This window comes from Simochromis diagramma, unplaced genomic scaffold (assembly GCF_900408965.1).
Source record: "Simochromis diagramma unplaced genomic scaffold, fSimDia1.1 OVJJ01000510.1, whole genome shotgun sequence".
Taxonomy (NCBI): Eukaryota; Metazoa; Chordata; class Actinopteri; order Cichliformes; family Cichlidae; genus Simochromis; species Simochromis diagramma.
Genome location: NW_024387326.1, coordinates 4,564,584 through 4,584,974, shown reverse-complemented (window position 1 = coordinate 4,584,974; position 20,391 = coordinate 4,564,584). Strand labels below are relative to the sequence as shown.

The following is a 20,391-nucleotide window of genomic DNA, read 5'->3' as shown; positions in this document are numbered from 1 at the left end:
GATATGAAATCGTCGCAGGGTGATTGTTATGATCTCTAAACAGTTTCCTGTGAGAGTCACAAAGCCATACAGCCCCAGTGGCCTAATGGATAAGGCACTGGCCTCCTAAGCCAGGGATTGTGGGTTCGAGTCCCATCTGGGGTGGAAAGTTATTTTCTTTCTTTCCTTGTCTCAAAACTAAAGACCATGTACTCTTGTTTACCAACTATCTTAGTTGTTCCTGCAGCTTCTCTCGAAGTGTTTTCACGTGTGCGTACTGTTCCCTTTTTCCGCTCCTGGCCGCAGCCAATCAGGAAACGGAGCTCGCGTCACCTTTGGACTTTCCTTACATAGAAAAGACAGATTTCCTCTTTACCCGTGCCACTTCTGTTCGAACCATTTCTATGTCCCGCAGCAGTTTTAGTTTTTAGCTCCATTCTCGCAGACATGTCTCCACTAAATTGGTTACATGTCTGTCTTTTATTCATCGTGGCTGCGACCTTCGCCTCTGCTGACAGTAAGTAGGACGAGTACATGAGAAGTCACTGGTGATTGTTTAAGGATCTGAAGAATCAGAATCAGAATGTCTTTATTGTCGTTGTCGCAGGTACATCCAAAATAAAAGTGGTATCCGATCAGTGCATCATCCATAGAAATATAAAAATCTAAATTAAAACAATAACATTTAATTAAATCACTAAATAAAACAAATAAAGTGCTAATAAGAATAGTATGAGCAAACATTCCCACACACATGCTTCAGTCAGTGCATAGATCATTTCAAGAGTGGCGTGATGGACATTTTTTAGTAGCAGCATTCAGACATGTTATTGCGGTTGGGTAAAAGCTGTGTTCGACTCTATTTGTCCTTAAACTAATTGCTCTGAACTGTTGCCCTCGGGCACACAGTACAAACAGGGAGTGTCCAGGGTGTGAGGTGATACAGTGATCCTTTGGTCGGTATTAAACTTTCATTTTTGTTTGCACCCATTAATTCATCAGAACAATATAGAGGAAAACATTTCATAAGTAAAGGAGCTGGGATCTGTGCCTCCCTTTTTGTTTATATTTTCATTGTGTTGATGTCTTCTCAGAGCTGACAGCAGCCACTGTGTACTGGGACCCCGATCACAAGCTTGTCAAGTTAAAGGAGGGGGTGATGGAGGTCGAGGGGGATGCTTACGGGTTCCTGAATGACACCCTATCCAGTACAGGCTGGAGTGTCCTTGAGATCCGAGCAGGGTATGGAGAGACTCCTGAAACGGATGAGATCACTTTCTTCCTGGCTGGCTACCTCGAAGGCTTCCTGACTGCCCAGTAAGTGCTGTCAGTTCTTATTATAATCTTATTTCTTTCACTCAAATTCTGAGTCTGGGCATTTTGTATTCATTCTTATACTTGTACTCATTCTTCCTTTTCCTCCCGAGGCAGATGATGGACCACTACACCAACATGTACCCGCAGCTGATCACCGACCCAAAGATGCTCGACCCAGTTCAGAAATTTATGGAGTGAGTCTGTTCCCTTTTCCTTTCAGAGTTACAACCCGAGCAGCAGAAATGTCACATCTACTTCACAATCTGTCATCTTTCATATCCTCTTCTGAAAAAAAGTTCAACCAAACATTTAAGCACTCTCAGCGTTAGCATTCAGCCACTCTTGACCACAACAGAGGTGTGGTCAAGAGGCGGGGGAGAAATATAGGAGGGGTGGAGAACGAACTTAACCTGCGTGTCTATTGTCTTGCGTAGTTTGGGAGATGATGATGGATCTCGTGGGCTGCTGCGGGTTCTGTGGGCCCTGGTCCGGATGGGCCTGGGCCCCCTGGCCTTTGTGGATTCCAGAGAGCGGGGATGCCTCCTTGGGCTCGGTCCACTCTGGCGCAGCTGGCTGCTGGCAGAGCCCACGGACATGTCACTGCAGCCCCCTCTGGCTTCTGCTCCTGGATGTCCTTCATGCCCTGGGGGACGGGGGTATGGCTCCCAAAACCCTCTAGCAAATCGTTTAATGGAGAAACCTTTTGAATACAAGTGTGCTCATCCACACAGGTTGCGCACAGGTGTACACACGGGTGTTCACAAACACAAACTACACCTTTCTTGGCAAAAGCACATTGTGCGCTGTCAGTCTTGCATGCTCCACAATAACATTCAACATATACGGTTACTTACACTTAGCCAGATTATTGCGACGGTGTCGTATTTATTATATTGCTCTCTTTTTTACTTGTTTTCTTTTTTTCTCTTTTTTTTCCTTCTCTCAACAGGTGATCCAGGTGATTTTTTTTTTAAGTGCCCTTTCTCACTGTCCCTCTTCACCTCTGTTTTTCGTTCCCTCCCTCGCTCACTCCCTCTCTTTCTTTCTTTCTCCCTTTCCTATCCCCCAGTCATGTTTGTCCCGTCTGCAAAACTGAAAATAAAATAAAATAATGAATAATAATAACGAAGGTCATTAAAATTGACCAATACGGCAAGCCTGTGATGACCCACTTGGCAAAGTAAATCTGTTGGGCATCTTTCTTGGCCTTCAGACAGTAATTCTGACGGCTAAAGAACCAAACGGGATGGGCGGAAAAAAAGACCATGTCGCAGAGTTAAGAACATTTTTGATCAGGTTTTTCTACTGATGCAGTATTACGGTGGGGATTTTGTAAAGTAGCATTTATCTGTTTAGTTAAATGTCAGTCTAAATATGATTCTTGTACGTTTAGGGAGCAGGACTCATGGGTCAGACAGCAGGTGAAAGGGAACAAGAGCTCCGATCCTCTGTGGAAACACGCCGGCTTCATCGTAGCTCAGGTGGACGGATTGCAGGCAGGAGTGGCAGCGTGGGCCGAGAAGCAAGGGAAGAAGGTAGGATAGCCGTTTGGCTCGATTTTTGTCCCACAAAAACGCAACAAAACACAAGAATGTTAAAAAAAAAAATGCTAACAAATAAATCTGCACTCTGAAATGCAGAAGCATCAACCAATAATTTTATATCAGGTTTTACAGGCTTAAGTCATGTTAAATATAAAAAGTAGAAGTAATAGTACTTAAGAAGATTTTTATAAATATGCTATAGAGCCAATAGCGATATTAATGGCAGTAAAAGTAATACTACATACCAGCAGTTACTAATTCAAATAATTTATTTGTTTAAAGAATCCACTTTGATTTGCTGTAAGATGTGAATTATTTTTAATATTTTATTTTCTCATAATTAATTATTTTGTAGCTTTTATTCTGTGTTTTGTTTTGTTTTTGATAAATGGCCGTCTCACTTCAGGGGCAGCAGCACTGTTTGTTTGCATTTGATGACCAGCTGTTTATCTGTTGTCCTTCCCAAAGCCGCTGACGCTGTTTGACGTCCAGTTCCTGAACTCTGTGGGAGACCTGCTGGATCTGATCCCAGCCCTGGTCCCCAGCTCCTACCCTTCACTCAGAGACTTCAAACTTCCAGGGATGGGCCACTGCTCTGCACTCATCAAGGTCAGAGGTCAAAACACAAGTTAATCACAGACTGTATATAAAAGATGGATATAGAGACCAAAAGTGAAGCTAGCGATGCCTAAAATCAACTCACTCTTTCTTCTGGTTACAAAAGGAAGTCTGACTTTGAAGAAGCATCTGATCTATGAACAGTGTTGGGAGTAAAGGAATACATGTACCGGCGTTACGTATTCAAAATACAAAATATGAGTAACTGTATTCCATTACAGTTACCGTTTAAAAAGGTAGTGTTCAGAATACAGTTACTTTGTTGAAATAAAGGGATTACACGGCGGTCTTTTCCCGTTTCATATGTTAGGCTATGCCCTTTCTATTTTTGGTAATTCCACGCTGGTGGAAATAAATAAAACACACATTAAGAGGCTCTAATGCCTGTGTCTCCATCTCGCGGCCCATGTCACCTCTATTTGCGGCCCGCATAATGACGTGATGAAATATTTTTAAAATTATTGTTCAACAAATTATTTAATATGAAGGCAAAAGGTAGATTGTTACAGGTATAGCCCTAAAGAATGCCTTTCTCTGTCTCTCGTTAGCAAAGTTGACCCAGACAACAAAGTAAAGCTAGTTTTTGGCTACGAGCCCGACACGGAGCACAGCGCATTAGCCAGACGTCCCTTTACTACGGTTCGGAGCCACGGACCTGTTTTATATATGCGCAGAATAGTTTCCTATATGAGATCGCTGCAAAAATTTGCAGCCTTACCTAATGTCCACCCTACTGTTACTCATTTTATATTAAGATTTAAAAATCTAGTTAGTATTTGTATGGCGAGTAGTCTTCAGTAATAGTAATAAATCGCACAGCAATCGTACATTCATGTAATTGTACAAAAGCTTGATAATATATTAAGTAATCCAAAGTATTCAGAATACGTTACTCTCATTGAGTAACGTAATGGAATATGTTACGAAATACATTTTGGGGCATGTATTCTGTAATCTTTAGTGGAGTACATTATAAGAGTAACCTTCCCAACACTGTCTATGAACTCCGTAAACATCTTACTGTTCAGTTCCTCCTCTCAGCCGCTGGTTTCAAGTCTTGGTGAATACATCAAAAGTTCCGTTTCGCAACATAAAACTGTGCGCAGGTTGATAAGTTCACTTTATGAAGATGTGGTGTCTCCTCTTGCTCATCAAGTTTGAGGGGGAAAAAATATGGCAACCGATAAAATGCCAGAACTGAGGACCTAAAACACAAGTCTGCGCACAGCTTACAGTGGCCATCTTTTATTTACAGTCTACGATCCTGATCAGGCTCTTATTCTTATTAGATATTAAAAAAAATACACATAACACAAAAGCAGCTGAGGTATATGAGTAGTTTCTCAATTTTTCTTCACAAGCAAATTTAGTAATGCTTCACTGACATCATAGGTGTGCAAAATAAGAAGAACAAGAAACTACCAGTGAAGAGCAAATTTCCTGTGTAATCGAATGTGCTGGTGCATTAGTGCAGTAACGCATTATTCATCTTTATTTCATATTTAAAGAAACTAAGTTTAATTTTCAGTGTCATAATTAAATCAGGGGACAGTTTTGTACACAGAGGTGCATATTCTAAAACCTGTAACTTCAAAGTGTTTTTTGCACAGCAGCTTTAACAAATGTATGTTTGTGCTAAATAACAGGCCAAATTTAAAAGTCCTATAACGTTACCTGTTCTGACTTTTGTTCTGTCTGTTTTGTTGCTTTTGTTGAAAGGACATTCTTGAATTTAAGTTAATTATCTAACTAAACCAATGTTATTATGTTGGTTAAGCTACATAACTGTTGGACATGACGCAGGATTGTCCCATTACTGATTTCTGTCATCATCTTTAGATGCTGCCGGGGTACGAGAACCTCCTGTTCGCTCATTCCAGCTGGTACACGTACGCTGCTACGATGCGGATTTACAAACACTGGGACTTTCACATCAGCGAGCCCCATACAGCCACTGGAAAACTATCCTTTAGCAGCTACCCTGGTATATAAGAAAGCAAGAGCATCAGTGAAAATGTACCTCATTTATTTTGATTGAACCTTCATTTAACCAGGATAACATTACTTTAAGGTTACAAAACTCTTTTAAAACGTGTCCTATCCAAGACAGGCAGCATTACAATCAGTAACTGCACAGACTAGTACAACACAGATGAAAATACACAGCAAAAACACACTAAAACTATAAGAATGTAAAAGCGATGGAGTAAAATACAAACACAACCAACATTTATGCTGAAACAAACATAAATAAAAGTAAAAGTCACTGAGTTTATTGAATAGTACTGTGCTGTTAATATTCATGCAGTACATTTGTAGTAGCTGCCTCCAGGTCAGTTAAAGATGCCTTAAATGAAGTGCGCTTAAGTTTTAGAGTTTTGCTGATGATTCCACTTCGTAATTCAGTCAGTGTCAGCCATCTCCAGAAGGCCAACCATTCATTCTGCTGTCTCTGTATAACAATTTTGATTATCTCGCCCTCTTCACACATGGCACACATGCAAAAAGAACATCATTATGGAAGAAGATCATCCATAAAGCTCATGTTTGTAATGTGGCTTGTTTGTGGCTTCAGGGTTCCTGATGTCGCTGGATGACTTCTACCTCTTGGGAAGTGGTCTGATGATGACGCAGACGACCAACAATGTCTTCAACTCCTCCCTTTTTGACACAATCACCCCAGATAGCCTACTGGCCTGGCAGAGGGTCAGGCTGGCTCACAGTTTGGCAAAAACCGGAGAAGAATGGGCCAAAACCTTTTCCATGTATAACTCTGGTGAGCATGTCTGCCTTATGTACATGGATCTTTATACACGAAGCACAGAAACTGTGCTGTGTTTTGATAGAAAAAGCTAAATCATGCTCAGCCCTCTTTATTAAACTTTTTTTCTCTTCCATAAATCCACCTGTAACTCTTGCAGGAACCTACAACAATCAGTACATGGTGTTGGACAGAAGCAAAGTGAAGCTGGGCCACAGTCTCGACGACGGTGCGCTGACTGTGGTGGAGCAGATCCCCAGCTTGGTGGAGTACTCGGACCAGACACAGACTCTGCGCAGAGGCAGCTAATCATTTTCTACATTCAATTGTATTTTGTATCTTATTTCATTTTTAGACTTTTCTGTGATTTCGTCACCACATCCATTTCTTACAGGTTATTGGCCGTCCTACAACATTCCTTTCCATCGGAAGATCTACACAATGAGTGGTTACGTAGAAATGTGGGAGCAGCACGGAGAGGACTTCTCCTATGACCTCTGTCCCAGAGCCAAGATCTTTCGCCGTGACCAGTGTGACGTTAAGGACCTGGAGTCCTTGAAGCACATCATGAGATTCAATGGTGTGTGGCTCCATCTCAGCTTCTTAGTTTTAGCTCATTCTGCTGACTCTTTGTATGTTGCTGTTTCATAAGCTAGATTTTTGGCTGCAGTACACTTCATTAGTTACATCTTGTTAGAGGCACACATTCAACAAGCTGCTGGATGCAAATCACATCTAGTGGATAAAATGACACTGGAGGCCACATCAGTACTTTTTTGTTTGTGTAAATTGTCACTTTCAAAAAGGCAGTTTGAGATAATCTGAGCTTTGCGACATGGTGCGTTATCCTGCTGGAAGAAGCCATTACAAGATTGGTAGACCATGGTCAGTTTGAACTTTATTAGGTTGTCAAGTTACTGGTATTTTATTGTCTGATTAGATATTTGCATTAACAAGTAGTTGAACAAGTGTACCTAATTACGTGGCCTTTTTTTATTTAGCTATTCTGAAGCTCAATTCTCAAGCTTTAGCTTCAGCAAGCATGATATTTTTGGTTTGCTTGTTTTCAGACTACAAGAAGGATCCGTACTCCCAGGGTGACCCCTGCAAGTCCATCTGTTGCCGTAAAGACCTGCGAGGAGAGGATCCTTTACCAAAGGGCTGCTATGACACTAAGGTATTCCCAGAGCGCCACAATAGCCTTTTCATCAGTCATGCAGGTTTCATGAATTCAGATGCTTTTAAGCTCTACCCAGCTTTCTACTTGTTGGCGTCTTTTTCCCTGTGCAGGTGACAGATTTCCACTTGGCTGGGGATTTCCGTGCGGAGGCGGTGAACGGGCCGACAACGCAGGACGGACTCCCACCGTTCTCTTGGGACAAATTCAGCAGCATCAGCCACCAGGGCCTGCCACAGTATTACAACTTCACTTTTGTCAAGATGCAGCCCATTCTTTTCAAACCATGAGCATCAGTGTGTGACTGTGTGCGCGCGATAGGGATTCTTTCAGGGTAATGAAGGTCCACGACCATCGGTTTTATCTGTCCTTTCCATTACCATCCTGCAGATGATTTTTTTTTTCTACATGTTTACTATTGCATCCATGAGCAGATCTGCTTTTTTCTCCGCTGTCACTTTTTTTTAGGATTTCATTCAACGCTGGTAAACACAGATTTCCGATCTATTTCTAAACACTTTTTTTTCCAGGGTGTCCTGTGTGCAGCCATTGGTGCCTTTGACGCTCACAGTAGCTTTATGATATAATAAAATACCAAATCACAAAATCAGCAGATGTGCCACCTTAAAGTAAAATCTTTATTTTTGATGCTTGAATGTCTTCATATATACAAACACTATTGCTGCAGGAGTAGAGGAAACAATCAGTGCAATGCCGTACTCAGGAGCTGATCATCTCTTATGATCTGATTTTTGTTTGCTGCCTTTTGATTGTGCTGTGTGAAATTAAAAACCTCTTCTTGTATTTTTGTGTTTCTTTGCATGTCTACGTTATGCCTTTATTCCATTTTTGTTTTACACTTAAATTCTCACAGTCTGGACTTTCAGCTACTCTGGTTTAGTGGATTGTTCATGTGAGTTTGAAGTTTTCATAAATATTTAATGGAAAAGTAAGAAAGCAAGACAATTTGAAAACATGTCTTCATCTGTAGTTGTCATCCGAAAAAAGTGATTTTTGGTATTTGCCTGAAAACCCCTGGCTCTAATCGCCAAACAAGTGAAAATAACGCCATACCGCTTCATAACACTTCTCCCACGTTGTACTTCAAATGGACCAAAATAGTCCACTCCAACAAAGCTTAATGGGGATTTCTCAAGGGTCACTCTGCTTTCATGCAACTCAGCCATCTGCAGCTGGCCTGCAGTTCCATGAAACCTTCTACAGGCCACACACGTCGACATAATGTTTCTAATAAAAATACCAGCACCAGGAACACAGTATTTTTGATGTAGCTTTGAGAGTATGTGGTTCTTTTCACCATGAACCACCTCTTTATGAATATGCTTCAGAATTAGATTAGAAATATGAAGATCTTTGACCTTAAAATCTTATAAATAATTTTTTTTTAAAGAAATGTGAAGATCTTTAGCGATTATGACAGGATGCTTGGAATCTTCTGACATGACAGCTCTACTCAGACGTCTGACAGCCCGCAGCACATCATCCTCCAGAACAGGATTCACCTTATGTATGTGGCTGCTTCGTTTCAAAGTCTCTCCTCTTTGGAGGCAGGAATATCCTTTCGGGATATCTTTTCCTCTGACAGAACTTGATTATTTGCATCTCAGCATCCTCAACCTCTCCCAGTGAAAGAAAGCCGTGGCAGAACTCAACCCTATGATGAGCACCTTCAGACTGAGTTGTATCAGATGGAGACTGGAAGTGTGTCTTGTTCTTCCTACGGTGCAATAGCAAGGTCTTGAACCTCAAAATCCAACCCATCACCCTGATGAGACAAGTCCAGAATGAAGCACAATGGATTAAAAGGGTCAGAGGATGATCATCATCATGTGCTTGTGAGACGTCCATGGCAGCAGACACCTTAACTTCAGGATCTTCATGTTAAAGTTATTGCAAGTTCTGGGTTCACAGGCCAATTGTTCTCTGGCTGTGTAACAAAATGCAGGACCAGATATCCATTCAGTGTCACATAGAAAGGTCTCTGCCTTCATGCCTCTGGAGGCAAAGTCTGCAGGGTTATGCGTTGTGTTTACATTCCTCCACTGGGAGGCACTAGAAGCCTTGAGGATCTCTGACACTTGGTTCACCACAAAAACACGGAACCTGGAAGTCTCATTATTGATATATTTCAACACTGCGGTGCTGTCTGTGCAAAATACTGAGTTTAGGAGAGGTAGTCTCAACTCCCTCCTCCACATTTTATCCTCGCGAACTGCTACCACTGCTGGCATCAATTCCATGCGTAGGATTGTGACTGGTTTTAAAGGTGCCACACTGGACTTTCCCATTATGAAGAAACTGTATCTGTGAGTGACTGGTGTGCAGCAGCAGGTAAGTAACAGCGCCACACCCCTTTCCACTCGCATATGCAAAGTGATGCAACTGAGCAGTGGCCGTCTCTCCAAAATCAGGTTTTACATTTACAACATTTTCTGGTGCTGATGTTGTCCAAGAGGTGCAATTTTTCCACACAGCTTTCCCATTATTCAGCAACCACTGATGGTATAGCATCATCCTATCCTATCCCCCTCTGGCACAGATCTTGAAGGATCCTCTTGGCTCTGAAGCTGACAGGAGCAAGGAACCCCAGAGGATCATAGAAGCTGCTTACTGTGGATAGGATCCCTCTTTGGGTCAATGGCCTATTTGGGATGGATATGCAGAACTTAAATGCATCTGACTGTAGGCACCACCACAGTCCCAATGCTCCCTCAACAGGTCACGATCCAGGTCTATGACCTTAACTTTCTTTGCTCTTTCCTCCTCAGGTATAACTGCCAGAATGCTGCAGCTATTACTCACTTTGTTAAGTGGAAGCCACCCCTGGCACAGATGTCTCTGAGATCTGAGTAAAGATTGATGGCTTCGTCTTCAGAGCCTATTGAAGCAAGGCAGTCGTCCACATAAAAACTATACAGAATGGTGTCTATCACCTGCTGGCTGAAGTATGCTTTGTTGTCCTCTGCGCATTTCCGCAGGGCATAGTCGGCACAGCTTGGAGAGGATGTTGCCCCAAACAAATGAACAGCCATCCTGTACTCTTGCATGCTCTAAAGTCATCACCAGGCCACCAGAGAAATATCAATAGGTCAGAATCTTCCTCTGGCACATGCACCTGGTGAAACATAACCTGGATGTCAGACATCAAAACAATAGGCTCTTTTCTGAACCTCGTCAGTACTCCAACCAAAGCATTTGTTAAGTCAGGGCCACTCAGGAGCTGCGCATGAAGAGAGAGACACCCTGGAATGATGCTGCACAGCTGAAGGCGACCCGCATCTTCTCCTTGGTAGGATGGTAAACCCCATGGTGAGGGATATACCAAATCACCCATCACCAACTCCAGGAGTTTTGAGTATTCCTTTGACAGCCCATCTGCTCATCATGGCTGCTCTCAGGGAAGTCCATCTTGAACTGCTGTTTCCATAGCTTATCCAGTGTGACAGCAGAAACTCTGTTGGGAGTAACTGTTGCCAAACATCCTGGCCTTCCACAGCATTCTCGATTAAGTGGCCCATTCACTGTCCAACCAAGCACAGTCTAACGGTGAAAGGTCCATCACCGACACTCCGGATGACCTCCAAAGGTTCCAGAGCTCTGGGCATATTCATGCTAATCAAAAGCTCCACACTGGACTTCATTTCTGGCAAATGAACATGCTTCAAATGTGCAAATCATCCAGGACCTGTTGATGTGGGACGTTACCAATATCTACAGGCATTTTGTGCTGAGTGAAGAGGTCAGGTGTATCACAGTATATGTCACTGTCCAATCCAGCAACTTCAAGTTCAGGTACAATGAAACTGTCCACCACTTTCTCCTGTCCCATAGTGTGCAGGAGAATCGTTGTCTTCCTCCCAGCAATATTCAGCTTGTCCATAAGATCCACTGTACAAAAGGATGCTGAACTCCCTTGGTTCAGAAAGGCAGATGTTTCAACTATTCTTTGACCTCTCTTTGATTTTACTTTAACTGGCATGATGGCAAGCTTACAATCTCATTCACCGGCCCCGTATGACCACTAATCTGGATTGTTATCTGCCTCGTTATCAGGTTTGGCTTCATTCTTCTCCTTGTGGTGGATATGGAGAATACTGGCATGTCTGAAACCACAAATTTTACATAAAAGACATTTTCTGCATTCTTTGCTGATGTGCCCAGTATACAAACAGCCAAAACAGATGCCATTCCTTTTAAGAAATGAAATCTTCTCATTATGAGGTATCTTATCAAGCAGAGCACATGACCCCAGTGTGTGTCCGCCTTTGCAGAACAAACAAGCCTTCACAGTACTGTGGCGATCTTGAGCTCCTGCTTGATTCTGTCTCTTAGCATCAGAGTTGTACCAAAGCTACTCCTTTTAGCTCTTGGATGTGGAGAACGTTTCCCTCCATTGCTGCCCTTGGCTGTTAGATGTGTTGCTGGAACATCACATAGATTTCCAAAGACAGGATCTGTAGCAATTTTAACTTGACACTCAAGGAAGGAAACAATGTTAACGAATTCAGCTCTGCGATGTTGCCTCTCCTGGATGTCACATCCTACCGTTCACCATTTGTCTTTTAACTTATATGGCATTCTTCTAATCAAAGCAAGCATATTGGCAGGTGTATTTAATTCAGAGAGATCATTAATCTCTTCCATTGCATTGCAGCATCCACGTAGGAACAAACAGCAAGCCTGAAGAGCCTTTCCATCTTCCGATCTAATCAGTGCTCATGAGTGAACTTTGATCAAATAAGCAGATGCAATCACATGTCCATTCCCAAAGTGCTCATAAAGCAGAGTCTTTGCCTTTACATATCCAGCACTATCAGACACATGTTGACAGTTTTTAACAAGTTCATTGAGCTGCTCCCGCTCATCTGCGCAAGATGATGCAGGCAGTCGCCAGTATCGCCAGTCGTTGCTTCAATGATCTGTTCAAACGAGCGCATAAAAGCCTGAAAATGTAAAGGATCGCCATCAAAGGTTTGAACCTCCCTTTTGGGCAGTGAAAAGAGACTTTGCTGATTGACCAACATACATTTTAATTTATTTTGTTTTTCCATAATGGACAACGGATTTTCATTGGCTACTGGATGAGCAGCTTGTTGATTAGACAAAGATGGAATTGGTCTAAAAGTGTCAGAAGGCCCCATAAGAGCGGGTGCAGGCCTTTTCCTTTTCATATTCTGTTGTACTGTTTTTACTTGAAGCTCTGCATTCCCAGTGATTGCATTACCTTTTGTAAGCGTCTGTGGAACAAAAGTCTGTGCATCCACAATAAGGATTTCAAGCCTGTTTCCTTTCGTTTTAAAATATGATTCTATTCCATTAGATTTCTACAAAGCAACGATCCGCATTGTGGAACCAGTTCTCAGCACATTCACTTTTGCAACAGTTGCAGCTATATCTGCTTCAAGCTGAAGTTGTTCTTTCTTTCTCCACAACTGCTCCTCCTGTTCTTAAAGAGAGTGTTTTTCTTTAAGTATATGTTGCTGTGCGAGCAAAGCAGCCATTTCAGCTTCTGCCCTGAGATGTGCAGATGAAGGAGATGATACTCTTGAGCTCGATCTACTGCCTTGATTTGACACAACACGTCATCCTGAACATCATTCTGGGGATTAAGACATAATTGAGGTTCTTTTCCCAATGTGCTCTTGCACCTCCACTTCTCCTCCCAGGGAAGTTTCCAGGCCATCATCTGACTATGCTTTGTCAGATGATGGCCTGCCTGAATGTTTTTCAGTTTCAGCAAGCTATATCTTGACATCCTCCATAAACTCTTTATTGTATTTAGCAATGCTTGAGAACCATATATTTTGTGTATCTTTCTCGTTAAATGAGATTAAAGAAAACAGAGACTCATGTAATGCACTGGCATCCTTAAACAAGTGTGTTAACTCATCAAACTGTGATTTAACTTGTGAATAACTTTTATCATCTTTCATTAGCTCTTTAAAAGACATAATCACACTTTTCATTTTGTTTACATGCCTTTTCCGATCTGCTTGGGTGGTTTCAATTTTATTTGCAAAAGCTTTCTCAGTGAGAACAATTAATCTTTTATCCTTTTCAGGTTTTCCAACAACAGATGCAGCTTGCGTACCACTCATTTTAAGCATTCAACATACCACTGTCGCCTTCTCTTTCTCTGTCAGACAAGTCGTTTTTGTGGGTGTAGTGGCGGCGGTGGATGGGCTCGCGTTGGCGTTAGAGTCACCGAGCAGCTGAATAGGGGAATGATGTTGACGCGCCCGCTGTTAAAACGTAAGTCAAAATTCCAATTTAAAACTCATTTATTTGTTATCAAAAATCATTAAAATCCATGGAAAAACAGTGATCAGACATTCCAGACTTGAGCGGTCAGCAAAGGTCGTCTTCCCCCGTCACCCGCTCATTCAGAAAGATTCCCTCGGGTGGAGAACAGGTAACATAGTAATCACGTGACCCAAAGTTACGCCTATCCACAACACCAGGGATTGTGGGTTCGAGTCCCATCTGGGGTGGAAAGTTATTTTCTTTCTTTTCTTGTCCCCAAACTAAAAATCTCTTGTTTACCAACTATCTTAGTTGTTCCTGCAGCTTATCTCGAAGTGTTTTCACGTGTGCTTACTGTTCCCTTTTTTCCGCTCCTGGCCGCAGCCAATCAGGAAACTCTGAGCTCGCGTGACTTGGACTTTCCCTGCGTAGAAAACGCAGATTTCCTCTTTACTTCTGCCACTTCTGCTCGAACCATTTCTATGTCCCGCAGCAGTTTTAGTTTTTAGCTCCATTCTCGCAGACATGTCTTCGCTAAATTGGTTACATGTCTGTCTTTTGTTCAGCGTGGCTGCGACCTTCGGCTCTGCTGACAGTAAGTAGGACGAGTCCATGAGAAGTCACGGGTGATTGTTTAAGGATCTGTTGGTTTCATTCTTTCAGGAATGAAGTGGTGGTTTATTTCCAGCGTCCGTGCTGCTTGTATGAATGTGCCGTACAGATGATTTTTGTACGCGTTGAGTTTTAAGTTGTTTTGGAGACTGAGTGAAGTGTTTCGTGCAGTGTGATCCCTAACCTGACATTTAACTTTCATTTTTGTTTGCATCCATTAATTCATCACAGCAAATATAGGGGAAAAAAATCCCTAAGTAGAGGAGCTGGGATCTGTGCCTCCCTTTTTGTTTATATTTTCATTATGTTGATGTCTTCTCAGAGCTGACAGCAGCCACTGTGTACTGGGACCCCTGATCACAAGCTTGTCAAGTTAAAGGAGGGGGTGATGGAGGTCGAGGGGGATGCTTACGGGTTCCTGAATAACACCCTATCCAGTACAGGCTGGAGCGTCCTGGAGATCCGAGCAGGGTATGGAAAAACTCCTGAAACGGATGAGATCACTTTCTTCCTGGCTGGCTACCTCGAAGGCTTCCTGACCGCCCAGTAAGTGCTGTCAGTTCTCATTATAACCTTATTTATTTTACTCTATAGGCTATGGGCATTTTGTATTCATTCTTATACTTGTACTCATTCTTCCTCCTCCCGAGGCAGATGATGGACCACTACACCAACATGTACCCGCAGCTGATCACCGAACCAAAGATGCTCGACCCAGTTCAGAAATTTATGGAGTGAGTCTGTTCCCTTTTCCTTTCAGAGTTAAAACCCGAGCAGCAGAAATGTCACATCTACTTCACAATCTGTCATCTTTCATATCCTCTTCTGAAAAAAGTTCAACCAAACATTTAAGCACTCTCAGCGTTAGCATTCAGCCACTCTTGACCACAACAGAGCTTACAGAAGTTCACCCCTGACATTCATAATGTTGCAGAATAAAGAACAGTTTTGATCATGTTTTTCTGCTGATGCAGTATTACGGTGGGAGTTTTGTACAGTAGCAGTTATCTGTTTACTTAAATGTCAGTCTAAATATGATTCTTGTATATTCAGGAAGCAGGACTCATGGGTCAGACAGCAGGTGAAAGGGAACAAGAGCTCCGATCCTCTGTGGAAACACGCCGGCTTCATCATGGCTCAGCTGGACGGATTGCAGGCAGGAGTGGCAGCGTGGGCCAAGAAGCAAGGGAAGAAGGTAGGATAACCATGTGACCAAAAACAAGAACAGTGAAAAATTACTAACAAATAAATCTGCACTCTGAGATGCAGAAGCATCAACCAACAGTTTCATATCAGGTTTCACAGCCTTAAGCCATGTTAAATGTAAAAAGTAGAAGTAATTTTTAGAAATATGCTATAGAGCCAATAGTGTTACATTAATGGCACTAGCAGTAATACTACATACCAGCAGTTATGAATTCAAATAATTATTTTATTTGCTTAATGGATCAACTTTTGTTTGCTGTAAGATGTGAGAGGACTTTTTATGTTTTCTTTTCTCATAATTAATTATTTTGTAGCTTTTATTCTGTATATTTTTGGGGTTTTTGATAAATGGCCGTCTCACTTCAGGGGCAGCAGCACTGTTTGTTTGCATTTGATGACCAGCTGTTTATCTGTTGTCCTTCCCAAAGCCGCTGACGCTGTTTGACGTCCAGTTCCTGAACTCTGTGGGAGACCTGCTGGATCTGATCCCAGCCCTGGTCCCCAGCTCCTATCCTTCACTCAGAGACTTCAAACTTCCAGGGATGGGCCACTGCTCTGCACTCATCAAGGTCAGAGGTCAAAACACAAGTTAATCACAGACTGTATATAAAAGATGGATATAGAGACCAAAAGTGAAGCTAGCGATGCCTAAAATCAACTCACTCTTTTTTTCTGGTTGCAAAAGGTAGTCTGACTTTGAAGAAGCATCTGATCTATGAACTCCGTAAACATCTTACTTTTCAGTTCCTCCTCTCAGCCGCTGGTTTCAAGTCTTGGTGAATAAACCGAAATGTTCCATTTCTGCAACATAAAACGAGCAGTTGATAAGTTCACTTTATGAAGATGTGGTGTCTCCTCTTGCTCATCAAGTTTGAGGGGGAAAAAAATATGGCAACTGATAAAATGCCAAACCCGAGGACCTAAAACACAAGTCTGCGCACTGCTTACAGTGGCCATCTTTTATATACAGTCTACGATCCTGATCAGGCTCTTATTCTTATTAGATATTATAAAAAATACACATATCACCAAAAGCAGCTGATGTATATGAGTAGTTCCTCAAATTTTCTTCACAGCAAATTAGTAATGCTTCACTGACATCAGCTGTAACCTGATTTTCATAGGTGTGCAAAATAAGAAGAACAAGAAACTACCAGTGAAGAGCAAATTTCCTGTGTAATCGAATGTGCTGGTGCATTAGTGCAGTAACGCATTATTCATCTTTATTTCATATTTAAAGAAACTAAGTTTAATTTTCAGTGTCATAATTAAATCAGGGGACAGTTTTGTACACAGAGGTGCATATTCTAAAACCTGTAACTTCAAAGTGTTTTTTGCACAGCAGCTTTAACAAATGTATGTTTGTGCTAAATAACAGGCCAAATTTAAAAGTCCTATAACGTCACCTGTTCTGACTTTTGTTCTGTCTGTTTTGTGGCTTTTGTTGAAAGGACATTCTTGAATTTAAGTTAATTATCTAACTAAACCAATGTTATTATGTTGGTTAAGCTACATAACTGTTGGACATGACGCAGGATTGTCTCATTACTGATTTCTGTCATCATCTTTAGATGCTGCCGGGGTACGAGAACCTCCTGTTCGCTCATTCCAGCTGGTACACGTACGCTGCTACGATGCGGATTTACAAACACTGGGACTTTCACATCAGCGAGCCCCATACAGCCACTGGAAAACTATCCTTTAGCAGCTACCCTGGTATATAAGAAAGCAAGAGCATCAGTGAAAATGTACCTCATTTATTTTGATTGAACCTTCATTTAACCAGGATAACATTACTTTAAGGTTACAAAACTCTTTTAAAACGTGTCCTATCGAAGACAGGCAGCATTACAGTCAGTAACTGCACAGACTAGTACAACACAGATGAAAATACACACCAAAAACACACTAAAACTATAAGAATGTAAAACTGATGGAGTAAAATACAAACACAACCAACATTTATGAACTGCTGAAACAAACATAAATAAAAGTAAAAGTCACTGAGTTTATTGAATAGTACTGTGCTGTTAATATTCATGCAGTACATTTGTAGTAGCTGCCTCCAGGTCAGTTAAAGACGCCTTAAATGAATTTGGTGAGATCAGCTTCTTAAGTTTTAGAGTTTTGCTGATGATTCCATTTCGTAATTCAGTCAGTGTCAGCCATCTCCAGAAGGCCAACCATTCATTCTGCTGTCTCTGTATAATAATTTTGATTATCTCGCCCTCTTCACGCATGGCACACATGCAAAAAGAACATCATTATGGAAGAAGATCATCCATAAAGCTCATGTTTGTAATGTGGCTTGTTTGTGGCTTCAGGGTTCCTGGTGTCGCTGGATGACTTCTACCTCTTGGGAAGTGGTCTGATGATGACGCAGACGACCAACAATGTCTTCAACTCCTCCCTTTTTGACACAATCACCCCAAATAGCCTACTGGCCTGGCAGAGGGTCAGGCTGGCTCACAGTTTGGCAAAAACCGGAGAAGAATGGGCCAAAACCTTTTCCATGTATAACTCTGGTGAGCATGTCTGCCTTATGTACATGGATCTTTATACACGAAGCACAGAAACTGTGCTGTGTTTTGATAGAAAAAGCTAAATCATACTCAGCCCTCTTTATTAAACTTTTTTTCTCTTCCATAAATCCACCTGTAACTCTTGCAGGAACCTACAACAATCAGTACATGGTGTTGGACAGAAGCAAAGTGAAGCTGGGCCACAGTCTCGACGACGGTGCGCTGACTGTGGTGGAGCAGATCCCCAGCTTGGTGGAGTACTCGGACCAGACACAGACTCTGCGCAGAGGCAGCTAATCGTTTTCTACATTCAATTGTATTTTGTATCGTATTTCATTTTTAGACTTTTCTGTGATTTCGTCACCACATCCATTTCGTACAGGTTATTGGCCGTCCTACAACATTCCTTTCCATCGGAAGATCTACACAATGAGTGGTTACGTAAAAATGTGGGAGCAGCACGGAGAGGACTTCTCCTATGACCTCTGTCCCAGAGCCAAGATCTTTCGCCGTGACCAGTGTGGCGTTAAGGACCTGGAGTCCTTGAAGCGCATCATGAGATTCAATGGTGTGTGGCTCCATCTCAGCTTCTTAGTTTTAGCTCATTCTGCTGACTCTTTGTATGTTGCTGTTTCATAAGCTAGATTTTTGGCTGCAGTACACTTCATTAGTTACATCTTGTTAGAGGCACACATTCAACAAACTGCTGGATTCAAATCACATCTAGCAGTTTGAGATGATCTGAGCTTTGCGATGTGGTCCGTTGTCCTGCTGGAAGCAGCCATTAGAAGATTGGTAGAACATGGTCATAACAGTCATAACAATACTGAAGTGGATTTGGGGATTTAAATGATGCTCAGTTTGAACTTTAGCAGGTTGTCTTCACCATGTCTATGTGCATAAATCCACTGTGTTACTGCTGTTTTACTGTCTGATTAGATATTTGCATTAACAAGTAGTTGAACAACTGTACCTAATTAAGTGGCCTTTTCCTAGCTATTTTGATAGCTGTAGCTTGAGCTGATATAGTTTTATACATTTCTTTTAGGTACCTCTTCTGTTCAGACTTGTTGCACATCTGTTTAAACCAAAGATGCACAGGTAGAGCATTTCTTCCCAACCAGGACCACGAGTGTCCCAGGGTTTCTTCTGCAGTAGCCAGTGTGATAGCTGAACTGTGACACAGAATTAGGCTTAGTTGGATCTCTGTTTAATTTTTGAAATCTTTTCATTTCTTTTTCCAGTAGCCACCCATTTACATTCACAAGCATGATATTTTTGGTTTGCTTGTTTTCAGACTACAAGAAGGATCCATACTCAAAGGGTGACCCCTGCAAGTCCATCTGTTGCCGTAACGACCTGCAAAGCGAGAGGCCTTCACCAGGAGGCTGCTATGACACTAAGGTATTCCCAGAGCGCCACATTAGCCTTTTCATCAGTAGCAGTCATACAGGTTTCATGAATTCAGATGCTTTTAAGCTCTACCCAGCTTTCTTCTTATTGGCGTCTTTTTCCCTGTGCAGGTGACAGATTTCCACTTGGCTGGGGATTTCCGTGCGGAGGCGGTGAACGGGCCAACAACACAGGACGGACTCCCGCCGTTCTTTTGGGACAAATTCAGCAGCATTAGCCACCAGGGTCTGCCACAGTATTACAACTTCACCTTTATCAAGATGCAGCCCATACTTTTCGATCCATGAGCATCAGTGTGTGACTGTGTGCGCGCGATAGAGATTCTTTCAGGGTAATGGAGGTCCACGCCCATCAGTACAACCCAGTGAGTTTCTGGGAGGCGGGTTTTATCTGTCCTTTCAATGTCCATCCAGCAGATGATTTTTTTTTTTTCTGCATGTTTGCTATTGCATCCATGAGTAGATCTCCTTTCTTCTCAGCAGTCACTTTTTTTTTTTTTTTTTTTTATATATAGGATTTCATTCAACGCTGGTAAACACAGATTTCTGATCTATTTCTAAACACGTTTTTTTTCCCAGGGTGTCCTGTGTGCAGCCATTGGTGCCTTTGATGCTCACAGTAGCTTTATGATATAATAAAATACCAAATCACAAAATCAGCAGATGTGCCACCTTAAAGTAAAATCTTTATTTTTGATGCTTGAATGTCTTCATATATACAAACACTATTGCTGCAGGAGTAGAGGAAACAATCAGTGCAATGCCTCAGGACTCAGGAGCTGATCATCTCTTATGATCTGATTTTTGTTTGCTGCTTTTTTTTATTGTGCTGTGCAAAATTAAAAACCTCTTTTTGTATTTTTGTGTTTCTTTCTTTGCATGTCTACGATATGCCTTTTATTCCATTTTTGTTTTACACTTAAATTCTCACAGTCTGGACTTTCAGCTACTCGGGTTTAGATTTTTTTTCTGGTGCAGG

The 20,391-nt window shown here is 41.9% G+C and overlaps 2 protein-coding genes and 1 non-coding gene across 3 annotated transcripts; all 3 read left to right on the top strand.

Annotated features, from left to right (window-relative positions):
• The first annotated feature begins 71 nt into the window (after window positions 1-71).
• On the top strand, window positions 72-144 carry trnar-ccu. Its single transcript has one exon. It is a non-coding gene; the product is annotated as a tRNA-Arg (tRNA).
• Window positions 145-305: 161 nt separating this feature from the next.
• LOC120717773 (phospholipase B-like 1) lies at window positions 306-8,200 on the top strand. Its single transcript, XM_040005998.1, has 11 exons — window positions 306-496; window positions 1,074-1,296; window positions 1,407-1,490; window positions 2,690-2,831; window positions 3,309-3,449; window positions 5,298-5,442; window positions 6,034-6,234; window positions 6,380-6,520; window positions 6,614-6,799; window positions 7,290-7,396; window positions 7,510-8,200. Exons 1-11 carry the CDS (start codon window positions 427-429, stop codon window positions 7,684-7,686), a joined length of 1,617 nt encoding a protein of 538 aa, XP_039861932.1. The 5' UTR covers window positions 306-426; the 3' UTR covers window positions 7,687-8,200.
• A 5,720-nt stretch (window positions 8,201-13,920) lies between these two features.
• Window positions 13,921-20,270, top strand: plbd1a (phospholipase B domain containing 1a). Its single transcript, XM_040005999.1, has 11 exons — window positions 13,921-14,255; window positions 14,595-14,818; window positions 14,923-15,006; window positions 15,326-15,467; window positions 15,907-16,047; window positions 17,050-17,194; window positions 17,803-18,003; window positions 18,149-18,289; window positions 18,383-18,568; window positions 19,298-19,404; window positions 19,524-20,270. The coding sequence occupies exons 2-11, from the start codon at window positions 14,661-14,663 to the stop codon at window positions 19,698-19,700; spliced, it is 1,482 nt and encodes a 493-aa protein (XP_039861933.1). The 5' UTR covers window positions 13,921-14,255; window positions 14,595-14,660; the 3' UTR covers window positions 19,701-20,270.
• The last annotated feature ends 121 nt before the right edge of the window (window positions 20,271-20,391 follow it).